The sequence below is a fragment of the Colletotrichum higginsianum genome, chromosome 9, assembly GCF_001672515.1.
Source record: "Colletotrichum higginsianum IMI 349063 chromosome 9, whole genome shotgun sequence".
NCBI classification, from domain to species: Eukaryota; Fungi; Ascomycota; class Sordariomycetes; order Glomerellales; family Glomerellaceae; genus Colletotrichum; species Colletotrichum higginsianum.
Window position 1 is genome coordinate 1,093,749 of NC_030961.1, and position 13,233 is coordinate 1,106,981.

Genomic DNA, 13,233 nt, shown 5'->3' on the forward strand with positions numbered 1-13,233 from the left:
TCGTCCTCGCAGCGTCATAATCAGCAAGAAAAACCCTGCGGGCTGTTGACGTTGCTGCATCGGTACTCAGTGGCCGCCGTCGGCGGGTCGGCGGAGATGTTTGTGAGGTCCATATTCTCGATGCGCACGTTGTCGCACCCTCCGTGTGCTCTGCTGCATTGGAGGTACGCAACCCGGCTTCCCCGGACGCTGCCGCGGAAGTTGGTGAAGCTGATGTTGGAGATGTCGAAGAGGGATGAGCTGCAATTGCCTTGTTGCCCATTGTAGGTGATGCACTGCATCACGTAGATGGGCGCTTGCTCAGCGTCGTAAATGGTCACGTTGTCCCAGCCTGTGGGTGTCATGGTCAGCATATATACCCCTGGCAACCATGAGTCGACGACGACAATGACGACGTCAAACGCCGGCCTCGAGCAACCATGGATGTTGCCGTCGTTGTCGGGCCAAGGACCAAAAACTCACTCAGGTTCTTGGTATCTAGTTTACTTTAGTCAGTCTCTTGTTGACTCCCTCACGTGGTTATTCCACCCGGGGCCGCACTTACATCCGAGACCGGCACCGCCGCCGTTGGGAGGATACCCCAGCTGCTCCCCTGTCCAAGTCTTGATACGGCCCGCGTACCGGGACCCGTACGCCACCACGTTCCTTACGGTGACGTTCTCAATGGTCTCGAAATGCCCGGGATACTGGCCAATGCTCCCGATGGCGACGCCTTGGCCCTTGTGAAACTCGACGTTCTCGATCAGGATGTTGGTCGAGTTGGCTTTCGCGGCGATGCAGTCGTCGCCGTTCTGGACCGTCCACCGCCGGAAGTGGATCCGGTCCGAGAAGATGGTGTTCGCCCCGTCCGTGTTGCGCGCCGGGTTTCGGTTGGAGCTCGTATTGTTGACGTAGATATCCTGCAGCAGGACGCGGTTGGACCGCATGATCGTCACCGTCCTGGGGGACAAAGGCCACTTCTTCTCAGCGATGCCAAACACTTGGGGAATCGGGAAGGGGTGGGACGAGTAACCAACTTACCACATCTGAGCCTGGACAAATCGCAGCCCTGTAAAGACCGAGTCTTCCGCCCCATCGATCAGGAGTGCGTGCGGACGTCCTGGCGTTTGAGAGCATCAACATTTCGCACTTTTCTTTTTGCAATCCCGCTGTTCGGCGACAGGATACCCTCGCACGGGGACGACTCACTAGGATAGTTCGACTCCCCCCTGACCAGGTCGTACCATGTCTGCCCGTTGCCGTAAAAGGTGCCGTGTCCGAAGCCGTCGACGTCGAGGTTCTTGCCGCCCAGTATCCAAGCGGTCGACTGGTTCTGGTAGCCCGTGGGGAGGGAGTTCTCGAGCCAGTAGGTCGTGTTCTTGCTCCACTGATGCCCCGGAACAGTGAGTCAGTCAGTGCAAACGTTGCCATTGCACAACTCAGGCAACCTGGTCGATCAAGGGAGTCGAGCACGTACGACCAGGGTTCCCTTGATGTCAATCTTGACGTTCTTCAGACCCGTCGTCTGCATCACCTGGTTGACGTAGTAAGTCGTGTTCTCGAAGACGATGTGGCCGTTGGATTTGCAGTCCTCAAACGCCTTGAGAATCGCCGGCGCGTCGTCGGTGCCGTTGCCATTGGCGGGCACGACACATTTGGCGGCCTTTGGCTGCCGTCGATCCAGTCCTTTGACAGGCCCAAGGTCGGCAAAAGCATTGACAAGCGCCGAAGGGAATAGAACTCCCAGGAGGAGACGCGTGGCGAGCATTGTGTCCAAAGAAGTGATGCTGGATTCTCTTCAAGGTTTCCCGGGTATAAGTGTTGGGTGCGTGGGTGGGATGGGATCAACCTGGGGACTCTGGGAGACAGATGCTGCTCTGGACGCTCGATTTAATACTTTTTTTTTTCCATCTCACTCAGTCCGCAATGGCTTCGTCAACATGCCTTCGAATCCGATCTGCATTCTCTCCTGTCTGAAAAGTGATGATTTACTGTCACATCGAAGCTGGCTTGGGCTGAAGTGCCTCTGCATCCTCGGTCAACCCGCAAACGAAAGGGGGAAACCCCTAAGTCAAGACGTATAGTCGCCGAAAGGGGAAGTCAAGTCGCCCAAGTGGTGGCCCAGCACAACTGACAACCCAGAACCGACGCGCGAGTTCGGCGAAAAGCAGAGCGAACAAATGAATTTGGACTGAGAAAGTCGGTCCGAAGGAACTTTTCAGGATAAACAGTTCATCATGGCTCATCACGGGTCTCACAGCGGACTTCTCTGCTAAGCACCAACACGTTGAGCCCAGGTTGATCAACGGACTAAGAAGGGCGTTCGTTCTTGGCGTCATCGCGCCTTGGAACAGCGACAAGAGTCAACAATGAGCGGCAAACACTATGAGTCCGGTGGGTTGAATCAACTGCAAGCACGCAACGGATTCTTTTCCGGAAATACAACAGAGTTGAGAGGGCAAGACTCTGGTTGGAGGAAGAAACCCGCGCGGCCTGTCGAACACTCGGTGTAAACCAGCAATCGAGCTCATCGGACAAAGAGTCCGACTCGAGAGAGCTGCCAGCATCGCCATTTCGTCAATCATTTGACCGAACACACTCGGATCGACGTGCGGGGTACATACGTCGTCGGCGCTCGCAGCTGAGTTTGCTCCTCCTTCAGTCGATAGTCGACCACCCCCAGGCAACTAAGTGTCCCTCTTTTTCAGGGCTGGATAGACTTGTGTCATCTCTTGGCATCTGCAATATCTCCCCTCGACCGAAACGTCTGGACGGTTGACGCCTCCAGAACTTGGCGTATCTATTCCATCCGTCACCTCTGCCCTTCTCTGCCCTCCTCTATCCTCGGTCTACGTCCTATCCTGCACCGAAGATGACGGCGATAAGATCGTTTGCCAACGGGCGGTCTAGAGAGCCAAGACTGCCGTGATGGAGGCTGGAGTGAGCTGGATCAACTAGGCTTAATGTCAGAAATGGGCTTGCTATAAAGCGAGGCATCGAGAGCCATCAGGTTCTGGGACCATGGCCTGGATGGACAGAACCAAAAGCTCATTGCACGCACCGCATCGAGCTTGTCGTTAGTCTTTACGTTGAGTCGTTTACAGGAAAACTCACAGCACCTCCGAGTCAACAATGCGCGTCTCCGTCGCGCTCGCTTTGCGTCTTCTGGGCCTCGCGGCCAGCGCGTCAGCCAAATGGATCGTGCCAGGCGCCCGGTGGCACGACACGGACGGCAACATCTTCAACGCCCACGCTGGGGGCCTCGCCGTCGACAAGGACACCGGCCGCTTCTACTGGTTCGGCGAGTACAAGATCGAGGGCCAGGTCGAGGGCGGCGGTATGTCCGTCTACAGTTCCGACGACCTGGCCACATGGCAGTCCCACGGCCTCGCCCTTGGTGAGTATTCTTGCTTTACTTCAACTTTTCAGGTCCCCTTTTAAGGTCTCGAACCTACCGCTGATGCCATGTGACCCTCCCCAGAACCCGTCGAGGGCCATCCGTACGTCTCCTCGCACAACCGCATCCAGAGACCAAAGGTCCTCTACAGCGAAGAGACCGGCCAGTACCATGTAAGCGGGGCCTTTCCGGACTCCCGCTCTGGGGTTTCCAGTCAAAATGTTTCAACGCTCATCCTGCTGACCAAACTACCTTCGCCTAGATGTGGTGGCACGTTGACGACTCAAAATACAGCATGCTCCTCCAGGGCCTCGCCACCTCGGACCACATCGCCGGGCCCTACACCTTCCAGGCGGCCATTGCGCCCCTTGGCAACTGGTCGCAGGACTTTGGCGCCTTCACGGACTACAAGACGGGCAGGTCGTACGCACTCTACTCGAACGGCGACCGAGTCGAGGGCCGCGACGTGTACGTCAGCGCGTTCAACAGCAACCTCACCGACGTCGAGGAGGTCACGTTCCGCTTCGACAAGTACGACTTTGAGGCGCCGACGATCATCCAAACGGATAAGAGCTACTACGCCATCATGAGCCACAAGACGGGTTACCGCCCCAACAGTACGTATTTTCTAACTATCCCTCCCTACCGATGCCGTTACCCGCGGACCCCCCTCCCCCCCCCCCCCCCCCCCCAGGTTCAAACCCCCTGTTCCTCGAACGAGACGAGACAGCTGACGATGCCTCCTTCCCGACAGATGTGGTCGCGATGCGCGCCGACAAGCTCGAGGGCCCCTGGTCGCAGCCGTTCTTCGTGGCGCCGGCCTACACGCGGACATTCAGCACGCAGTCGGGCTTCTCGTGGCGCATCAAGGGCACCAAGAAGACCACGTACCTGTACATGGCGGACCAGTGGGACATGAAGACGCTGTGGGAGAGCCGCAACGTCTGGCTGCCCATGGAGATTGACGAGAAGGAGGGGAGCCTCAAAGTCATCTGGCACGACATCTACGACCTCGACGTGTGAGTTCTTCTTGTCTTCCTGAACTTCCCAGGCCCTGGCCGTGGCTGTAACCAACCGTTGCTCACGCCTCGGGCAACAGGAAAACGGGCGTCTGGAAGCCTATTCGCGGCAAGACGTATACCTCAAAGTATGCCAAGACGTCCGGCGCCGCCTTTCTCCAAGAAGCCGTAAGTTTCGAGACGACCCCTGGGGGCTAAGAAGGAGGGGAGAGGGTCATTATTGGACTTCGCGCAGAGTTGTTCCCTGGCTTACACGTACGGCAGACGTTCGGCAGCTACAACGTGATCGCCACCGGCATCTACGGCAACGACAGCACCATCACCTTTGAAGTTGACGGCCAAGGGCAGGACCAATGGGTATCTTTCTACCACCAGAGTGAGTTGCCGGGAACCGGGTGTGCCTCTCTCCGTCGGACTCCCCGCTGACACAGACGTTACCAAGACATCGACGACATGGGCTTCGGCGACCAGCCGTACGGCCAGCCGGACCGCATCAACGGCACGTGGCAGCTCCGCCGCATCAGCAGCGTCGTCGTCAACGGTGACAACTCGACGGTCCACACGCTGTACCAGAAGGACACGCACAAGGGCATCATCCTGTCGACGCCGCTGCTGCTGCCGCTGAAGAAGGGCAAGAACCAAATCACCGTGGGGGGTCTGTACAACGGGTTCGACTACAAGGGCGCCGACCTCGACCGGCTCGTGGTCTACCCCCCCGAGGGGGGCCGCGAGAAGCGTTCGCTGATGGAGAAGCTTGGTCTCTGGTGACGGGGGCGTTGAGTTGCCGTTGTTCCAGGCTGTGAGTGGAAGTATATGGCTCGGGCGATCGTCGTACTGCATTCATGCCAGTGTGGCAAAGCAACACAAAGGGTTTTGGGGGTAGAGAGTTGTGATTTAGCACGCTCTCGACGTTGCGATGTTCCCAGTACAGAGACATGACTGGAGGTAAAGCACTGGTCGGAATTCTCAAGTACTCATAGCATCGAGGTTGTGTGTGATCCGTGAGTTCTTGACTAACCCATTGACTAACCCGAAACCCGTCCATGGGTGCTGAGAACCGAGCCATAAGGGGGTTTTTATGTTTCCCCTTAAGCACTTCCTTGCTGTACTGCCCTTGTGAGAAGCCATTGGTATTGTCAGTCGTCGCAAAATGTGCATGTGGCTTTCAACAACACATTTGGTTGTCAAGGATGGTCCCAGACGTGATCCTTTATTGGCCTCGACCCCGTCTTGTGTTGACTTCGGCCGGCATCTTTGTGTTGAACAATAGCCTTGTTCGGTGCTTGGTCACTCCTGTCCACTCGCAGCGCCTCAGATAGCCACTTTGTTCGACATGTTGCTGTTGTCCATGTTCGACTCTGCCGCTGCATATATCAGCGGGAGGCTGCCCGTCCCGCTGTCCAGACTATCTTCTGCACCAGCTCACACGAAACCCCCTCATCTTCGAATCACATTGATACTCAACCCCTACAGGAAAGTAAAGACAGGCCACCCAACTCAAGCTAACGAGACCATCCCTAGATACAACTCACCAAAGAAAAGAAGAAGAAAGACAGCTACCATGTGCATGAAGGTCTTCGCCCTCCACCGTTGCCTCAGCCCCGCGAGCGGCGGGTGCGACGGCTACTACACCGAGTACGTCGGCGAGCAGGGCTGCAACCGGATGATGCACGGCGGGCTCCCGCTGCTGGACTGCCGCTCCGTCTGGGCCGGCTTCGAGGACGAGACGAGCGCCAAGGTCAACCACCGCGACCTGTACGCCAAGAAGGCCAAGGTCCTCTGCCCGCAGTGCCGGCACGGTCGACAGGTCGCCTACCTCGAGGGCCAGGCCGCGCTGGAGCGCAACGGTGAGTTCTCGGACCGCGTGCAGGCGCTCGTCACGGACCTCGAGCGCCGCGCCGACCTCGGCCACACCGAGTTCATGCTGCGCGTGTACCACGAGCTCTGGGACGCGGCGCAGGGCCTCGTCGTCGGGCTGGCGGGCCGGACGAACGCCGCGTGGGACGGCATCGAGGCGGCGCTGTGGGCCAACTTCGGCGTCCAGGGCATGGCGCTGGGCCCCGTGCGGGCCGTCGTCGCATCGCTGAGAGAGGTCAAGGGGGATGTCCTGCGGCACATCAGGGCGCACGTCAAGGAGATGGTCGTCGCGCTGGTCGGGCCCAACGCGTCCTGGGACGTCGACCTCGACGTCAGCGCCTACGCCAACAAGGATTGGGCGAGGCAGCGGCAGGCAGCGGTCGAGGTCTCGCGGCAGCGGGCGCGGGATGAGGAGGAACATGAGGAGCAGCAGGTGGTGGCATTGCAGCACCGTCGGGGCATGTAGGTCTGCCGTGTGCTTAGGGCTGTGGGAAGTGGAGTGTTTGTGTTTTTGTTTAGAGTACAGGTAGGTTGTGAGCAGTTCTGTCTGAAAGAGAGAGGATGGATAGCAGTGATGAGTCTCATGCGTTGTTGCAGTTTTGTGTGTTTCTATAAGTTCTAATACTTAATAAATAAGTGCAACTCGACTCTTCTTACTCACTCAACTGCCCAGTTGTCATGTCCACTAGTCCAACCCTTCTTCAATATGCAGCCTAGCACATCGGCTGGATATATAGTTGAAAGCTGTATTGCAAGGCTTCTTCAGAGTCTTACTTATAGATGCCTGTAGGCTAGATATTCTGAGCTTCATTTCAATCATTTCAGTTTTGCATGTAGCTGCTTTTATTTTGCTGGGTATTTTCAGGGGAACTCCACTGCCAGTCAGGCATTATAGAATCTTACTCCGCCTGCTGAGTCAACGAACTGGGCTACACCAGCATCCCCATTCGGCGTTGTGGCAGAGTGGTCTAATGCGCAAGACTAGAAATCTTGTTCCTTCGGGAGCGTCTGTTCGAATCAGGCCAACGTCGACCATACTTTTGTATTTGTAAGAGGGCTTCTTTTTGCTGCAAATATGTGCACAGTAACATCCTCTTTATCTATGCTTTGCGTCCATCTTGTACGCAGCTATCACACATAGCTGATTGCTTTTGACTGTTGTTCTAGAGCTCTTTAGGCCTCCAAAGCACACCACTTAGAAGAGCTTCTTGGAAATTGAAACAAGAGAATTCAGTCAACTAGATGTTTGATTTGATCCTGACTAGATCAGTTCATTGTTGTTGTATTATATACTCTGCCTCAGTAGACAAAGCCAAAACCAGACAGGTTCCAGTCCTAAGCAATACATTTTAAAGGTTAATATTCTTTTTTATCTTCCTAGTCCCTAGCCAGCCAGAGCGCAACAACTTGAATCACAAGGACGGCTACAAGCGCAGCCTTCTACTCATGATAATGAGACAAGATAGGTTGTCTGTGACAAGCCAAAGGTCATCCACGGCAAGCAAAAGACCATTCGTGATAAGCCAAAGGTCATCCATGACAAGCAAAGGCCATCCGGGACAGGTCAAAGGTCATCCGTGATAAGTCAAAGGTCATCTGTGATAAGCAATGGCCATCTGTGACAAGCCAAAGCCCATCCGTGACTGGTCATATCAGGGAGCAGAGGCACCTTCTTCTTCAAAATCTCTTCATTGAAACTTGTCAACTCATTTCCAGAATCTACCAGAAGCCAGACTCTCAAACCCCCCAGAATTCCCTACGGCCATCCAGCAATCCCGACAGACCACTCAAGAACTTCGTCGACCGATCATGTGCAATATCTTCTACCTCGTCTCGGATTGTCCAGTGTGCTCGAAATCCATAGAGCTGGGACATATCGACCACCCCTGCTTCCAGATCGGCAACACCAGCAACTCCAAGATCGGCACCTGCGGCACTGTCACCTCGCGACTGGTACCAGGCCCTCAAGACATCGTCTGTCACGCATGCTGCCGAAAAGCCCTGCAGGAAAAGAAAAAATGGGAGGAGGAGGAAAAGGGAGAGAAACGAATCAGGATCAGGGAGGAGAGCAAGACATCCCCCTTTCGAAGTTCCGTCATGTCGCCGGTCGACAAGCGCCGCAAGGCCATGGCTCACTTAGACTCTGTCATTGCGGCCCCTTCTGGCTCATCCCCGACTATTCGACGAGTATTTCCTCTTGTCGGAGATGTGATTCAGGCTCGACACGAGAATGAGACGGAGAATGAGTCTGCACTTGACCCAAACCTGTCACAAGAGTCCCAGGACAGCGCCCTGGATGGCGACGACGACGGCAACCACATCGAGGGTTTCGAAACGATTGCAAAAGAGTCCCAGTACGAAGAAGCAGAGCAGGAGGAAGAGGAGACCCTATCGTATCCTAGCACGACAGAAGGCCTCGCACAAGAAGTTTCGTCCGCCGAGTTGAAGTGCCGCATCGGAGAGAAGCAGCGAGAGCACATACTCCACGGAGACACAAACATCGAAGCTCCGAAAGAAGCTCCCAGCTCCGGCCCCAGCCCCGTCGACATGAGAGCAGCCCTCGCGAAGAGCAGAGCTCAGCCGCCTCTGCTCCGGACAGTCATAGCCTCAGACCCCGACTCCATACACCAGCAGACGCCACAGTCCGCGACGGAGCTGCGCATCGAGTCGCCCTGGGACACCAAGGCCGAGGAACCGCTCGCGGAGGACGACCCCTGGTGGTACCCCGAGATCTGGGGCCCCGCGAAGCACCTCCCCGCCGAGCTGGCGAGGTTCCTGGACCGCCTGCCGCCCGCGTACGACTTCCACGGCCACCGCATCTACATCTTCTGCGACGAGATCGAGTACAATGCTATCGAAGAGTGCGTGACGGTCCTGCTCGTCACGCCGGACGGCACGCGGGCGAGGATCGTCTCGGGCGGACTGTACGACGAGGGCGCGCGCCTTGTGACGAACCGGCAGCTGGCCCGGGTGCGGTACGAGGAGCTCTCGAGCGAGGAGAGGGAGAAGATGGCGCGGGGCGAGCAGTGCTGCATCTTCTACCCGTGCCGGGTGGCGTGCTGCCCGATGCTGCACAAGGACGGCCAGCACCAGCCCATGGCGCCCAAGGGCGAGACCCTGCTCTCCGCCATGGAGAGGGGCTACGAGTGGAGGAAGGACTGGGAACCTGAGAGCCCGCGGCCGTCACCGTCGGCCCCGTCGCATCCGCCGGGCGGGCTTCCCACGCTACCGGGACACTGGTTCCCCATCGCCAACGATTGGCGACGGGCGCCGTCGCCGGAGCTCGGCGCCGAGCAAGAGCGCTCCGGCAGGTGTTTCTCGGACGATTCCATGCCTGAGACCGAGACCGGAGACGAAAGGGTTGGACGGTTCGCGTTTAGAGGACGAGTCGGCAGGATCCGGCCGGGATATCACCATGCTGGGACGCGAGGGGATGGCTCTCCGGTGCCTCGTGACCAGCGAGCACGCCGTCCGATGCCGTAGGGCCTCGGCTGTGACTGCCGAGCATAGTTCAGGCGAGATGCCCGTCCGAAAACGACTGTCGACGCCCTTTGCAGACGACAACGGGGTTTGCACCTGTGCGTCCGCCCGCAGCGGGAACCAGGTGGGGGATTTCCACAACTTGAGTGTCTCGGGAGTTGAAGAGGGGTTTGTTTCACTGATGGAGGTTGGTGGCTTTGGTTCTTTTCTTGGCGGACGTTTTTTTCTTCTTCTTCATCTTCAGGGAAATCCAGACGTCTGGAAAGAAGATTTTGGCATGGCATTTCGGATACAGGGGCTAGACGAACTACCAGCATCGCGACACGATAGACTTTAGACTGCAGGCGAAGCAACTGCTTGATTGATCATCGAACACATTTGAAGAAAAGATTTCAAAGTGACAGAGTATTGAATGGGAGCTTGCCAGACTCGCAAGTGCGTGAAGAATGTGGGACCATGTTTTGTATCAACACTAGGCCAGCGGCTGAAACCCGGTGGAAGTGATTTCTGTTCAGAAAAGGAGCTATAAAAAAAGAACTCCCAGAACATAAGTCAGACTACCCACTTTTCGGCACCCCCCCCATTTCGGCACCCCAAAAATGCCTCAAATGCCTCATCACCAGAACATACCCCTCAACTTTCAACATCAACAACATTTTCTATACTTATGCGAATAACCTCATTTTTTCCTCAGAGCTTCTTTTCGACCTTATGGGCCAGTATACCGAAGATGAAGTCAATCAGGCCCTTGACGCAATAACCAACGGCATGCCCATTAAGAGGGCTGGTCAGGTGTATGGCATCCCAAGATCAACACTTCAGTATCGGATTAAGGGCACTCAACCAAGGTCAATTGCCTTTTCTGACCTGCAGAGACTTTCTGTTAGTCAGGAGGCTAAACTGGCTGAATGGGTTCGCATTCAGCATGCCCTTGGTGTTGCCCCAACCCATCTGCAAGTGAGGCTATTCGCAGAAAGGATCCTCCATGCCATGGGGGATACAGAGCCTATAGGAAAAGGCTGGATCCAAGCCTTCTTGAAGAGGAATCCATCAGTCAAGGTCCAGAGAAGTCGCCCTATCGATTCTAGGCGTGTTAATGGGGCATCTACTGAGGTCATCAGGGACTGGTTCAAACTACTCGCCATACCAGAGATCACCAGCATCAAACCAGCTAATAGATACAACATGGATGAGACTGGTATCCTTGAGGGCCAGGGATCTAATGGGCTGGTGCTGGGCATGTCTGAGACGAAGTCTGTACGTAAGAAACAGCCTGGATCAAGGGCATGGGTATCCATCATCGAATGCATCTCTGCCCTGGGCCATGTTCTGAATCCCCTCGTTATCTATAAGGGCAAGGCAGTCCAGCAGCAGTGGTTTCCTCTAGACCTTGGCCCTTATGAAGGATGGCAATTCACTGCAACGGAGAATGGATGGACTTCAGATGCCACTGCAGTTGAATGGCTGCAGAAGGTCTTCATCCCTCAGACTCTTCCTCAGGGCAAGGAGGTCAGGCTGCTGATCATGGATGGACATGGGAGTCATACAACGACTGACTTTATGTGGTTATGCTATATAAACAACATCCATCTATTGTTCTTACCGCCACATACCTCCCATGTCCTCCAGCCACTTGATCAGTCAGTCTTCAGCCCTGTCAAGGCAGCCTATAGGAAGGAGCTTGGATACCTTGGTCAGTGGAATGATTCAACTGTTGTAGGCAAGAGGAACTTTATAGGCTGTTATCAGAAGGCTCGTACTGCAGGTATGACGATGCAGAACATTAGAAGTGGTTGGAAATGGACAGGGTTATGGCCTGTCTCTATGGCGAAGCCTCTGATGAGCTCCCTACTGCTCCCATCAACACCAGCAGCATCAGGAGCATCTGATCAGGTCAGCAAAGGGCAGTCTGGAGGCAAGGAAGCTGAAGGATGGGTATCTGCGTCATCTGCAGTGGCATGGTCGACGCCAAGGAAGATGAAGGATCTAGCTGGGCAGTTGAAGCTATTCACAGAGCTGGAGAATGATGCCTTTACTCAACGCCTTCTATTCAGGAAGGTAAAAAAAGGCTTCAGCGAGCAGGCATATGAGCTGGCAAATACCCAGCAGAAACTGGAGCTTCTGCAGGCCCAAGTCACCAATACTGCAGTAAGGAAAAGAAGGGCAGTCCAGCTGGATCCTAACACTAAGTTCGCCAACATCAAAGACATCCAGCAGGCGCAACTTAAGGCTGGGGAAAAAGAGGATGATGCAGCCGAATCCAGCGACTCTGAATACCCTAGTGAAGCTGAAAGCTGTATTGTTGTTGCATCTAGAAGAAGTCAATGATTAATTGAAGTCGACGAGTATGATGGGAATAGCTTCATTTTTGGGGTGCCGAAATGGGGGGGGTGCCGAAAAGTGGGTAGTCTGACTTACTGAATGAACGCCATGGAAGAAGGCAGTACTCGCAAAAGCAAAAGATTTGGGCCCTAACCAGGGATCGAACCTGGGACCTCTCCCAGACTGAGATGCCGAAGACAACCCTAAGGGAGAATCATACCGCTAGACCATCAGGGCTGCTGAGTCATGATTGACTGATCATTGGATGATGATTTCGGCGACATAGCAGTATATATTCCCAAAATGAGCGCTCTCGGTCTACGGTGAGTGAACTGCTTTGTCACCTCAATCAATACTCACCCGTCCGGCAGCGCCCACAAGGACGGACACGCTCAATCTGGTTTGCCTCGAGAATGCTCCGTCAGTCGAGCTTACCGAGCGCAAAACGCAAAGCCCCTTTCCCCAGGGCAACTAATCTACATAGCCAAGACGGTCCGTAAACACATTAATAGACTCTTGCTGTCCCGGCAGATCACTCGACAAGTCAGATCGCATCCCGTTCGATCAACACGCCCGACATCCCAATCGGTGACTGATCTTCAGGAACCATTTCGAGGCGGCGGACGCGACACATTCCACCTGCCTCTCAGGTCACCAGAAGCCCCCGGCAATGCGACTCTAGCTTGGGATAGAACAATCTCAACAACAACAACAACAACAACAACAACACAAAGCCAAGTGCTATTCTTAGAGGCAGACCCAGCCCAGGACTCGCCGGGTCGTGCCACAAGGGAAGCTCCGGACGCGGCTCTCTCCCTCTAGTCTTTGGCACTGGCGCCCCCGCGAACCATACACAGCCGCGGTAGGGTCGACTCGTCGGAACCCCGGCTGTTTGGGCGGTAAACAGGGACGGGACCTCTCCCAAGGTCGCCCTGCAGTAGTGGCAGCAGTCAGTCCGCCAGCTCCAGAAACCATGGTCGCTTTGTCTGCCCCGAGTCCCCCTGACGAGGCTTATGACGCGTTCGGAATTGCCACAAGCCATTGCTCCCGGTAAGCACTGCCTCAGTGGAGAAAGGCCGACGGAACGGAAAGGTCTGTATTTTTTTTTTTTTTATTTTTCTCTTTTTAGAAAAAGAAGAAATTCCTTGGAAGGGTTCAAGGAGAGAGGGTGGGAGGGAT

General features: G+C 55.4%; 5 protein-coding genes across 5 annotated transcripts; 4 read left to right on the forward strand and 1 right to left on the reverse strand.

Annotated features, from left to right (window-relative positions):
- Positions 1 to 20: 20 nt before the first annotated feature.
- CH63R_12569 (Exo-rhamnogalacturonase b) lies at positions 21 to 1,747 on the reverse strand (the record flags this gene model as incomplete). Its single annotated transcript, XM_018307543.1, has 6 exons — positions 21 to 331; positions 463 to 477; positions 545 to 939; positions 1,021 to 1,099; positions 1,189 to 1,366; positions 1,457 to 1,747. 6 exons carry the CDS (start codon positions 1,745 to 1,747, stop codon positions 21 to 23), a joined length of 1,269 nt encoding a protein of 422 aa, XP_018151960.1.
- Positions 1,748 to 3,111: 1,364 nt separating this feature from the next.
- CH63R_12570 (Galactan-beta-galactosidase) lies at positions 3,112 to 5,163 on the forward strand (the record flags this gene model as incomplete). Its single annotated transcript, XM_018307544.1, has 7 exons — positions 3,112 to 3,376; positions 3,461 to 3,549; positions 3,639 to 3,993; positions 4,131 to 4,395; positions 4,476 to 4,563; positions 4,660 to 4,771; positions 4,838 to 5,163. The coding sequence occupies 7 exons, from the start codon at positions 3,112 to 3,114 to the stop codon at positions 5,161 to 5,163; spliced, it is 1,500 nt and encodes a 499-aa protein (XP_018151961.1).
- Positions 5,164 to 5,956: 793 nt separating this feature from the next.
- CH63R_12571 (uncharacterized protein) lies at positions 5,957 to 6,718 on the forward strand (the record flags this gene model as incomplete). Its single annotated transcript, XM_018307545.1, has 1 exon — positions 5,957 to 6,718. The coding sequence occupies one exon, from the start codon at positions 5,957 to 5,959 to the stop codon at positions 6,716 to 6,718; it is 762 nt and encodes a 253-aa protein (XP_018151962.1).
- Positions 6,719 to 8,061: 1,343 nt separating this feature from the next.
- On the forward strand, positions 8,062 to 9,735 carry CH63R_12572 (uncharacterized protein; the record flags this gene model as incomplete). The annotated part of the gene is made up of 1 exon (XM_018307546.1): positions 8,062 to 9,735. One exon carries the CDS (start codon positions 8,062 to 8,064, stop codon positions 9,733 to 9,735), a length of 1,674 nt encoding a protein of 557 aa, XP_018151963.1.
- A 2,622-nt stretch (positions 9,736 to 12,357) lies between these two features.
- On the forward strand, positions 12,358 to 12,876 carry CH63R_12573 (uncharacterized protein; the record flags this gene model as incomplete). Its single annotated transcript, XM_018307547.1, has 3 exons — positions 12,358 to 12,377; positions 12,426 to 12,546; positions 12,586 to 12,876. 3 exons carry the CDS (start codon positions 12,358 to 12,360, stop codon positions 12,874 to 12,876), a joined length of 432 nt encoding a protein of 143 aa, XP_018151964.1.
- Positions 12,877 to 13,233: the final 357 nt, after the last annotated feature.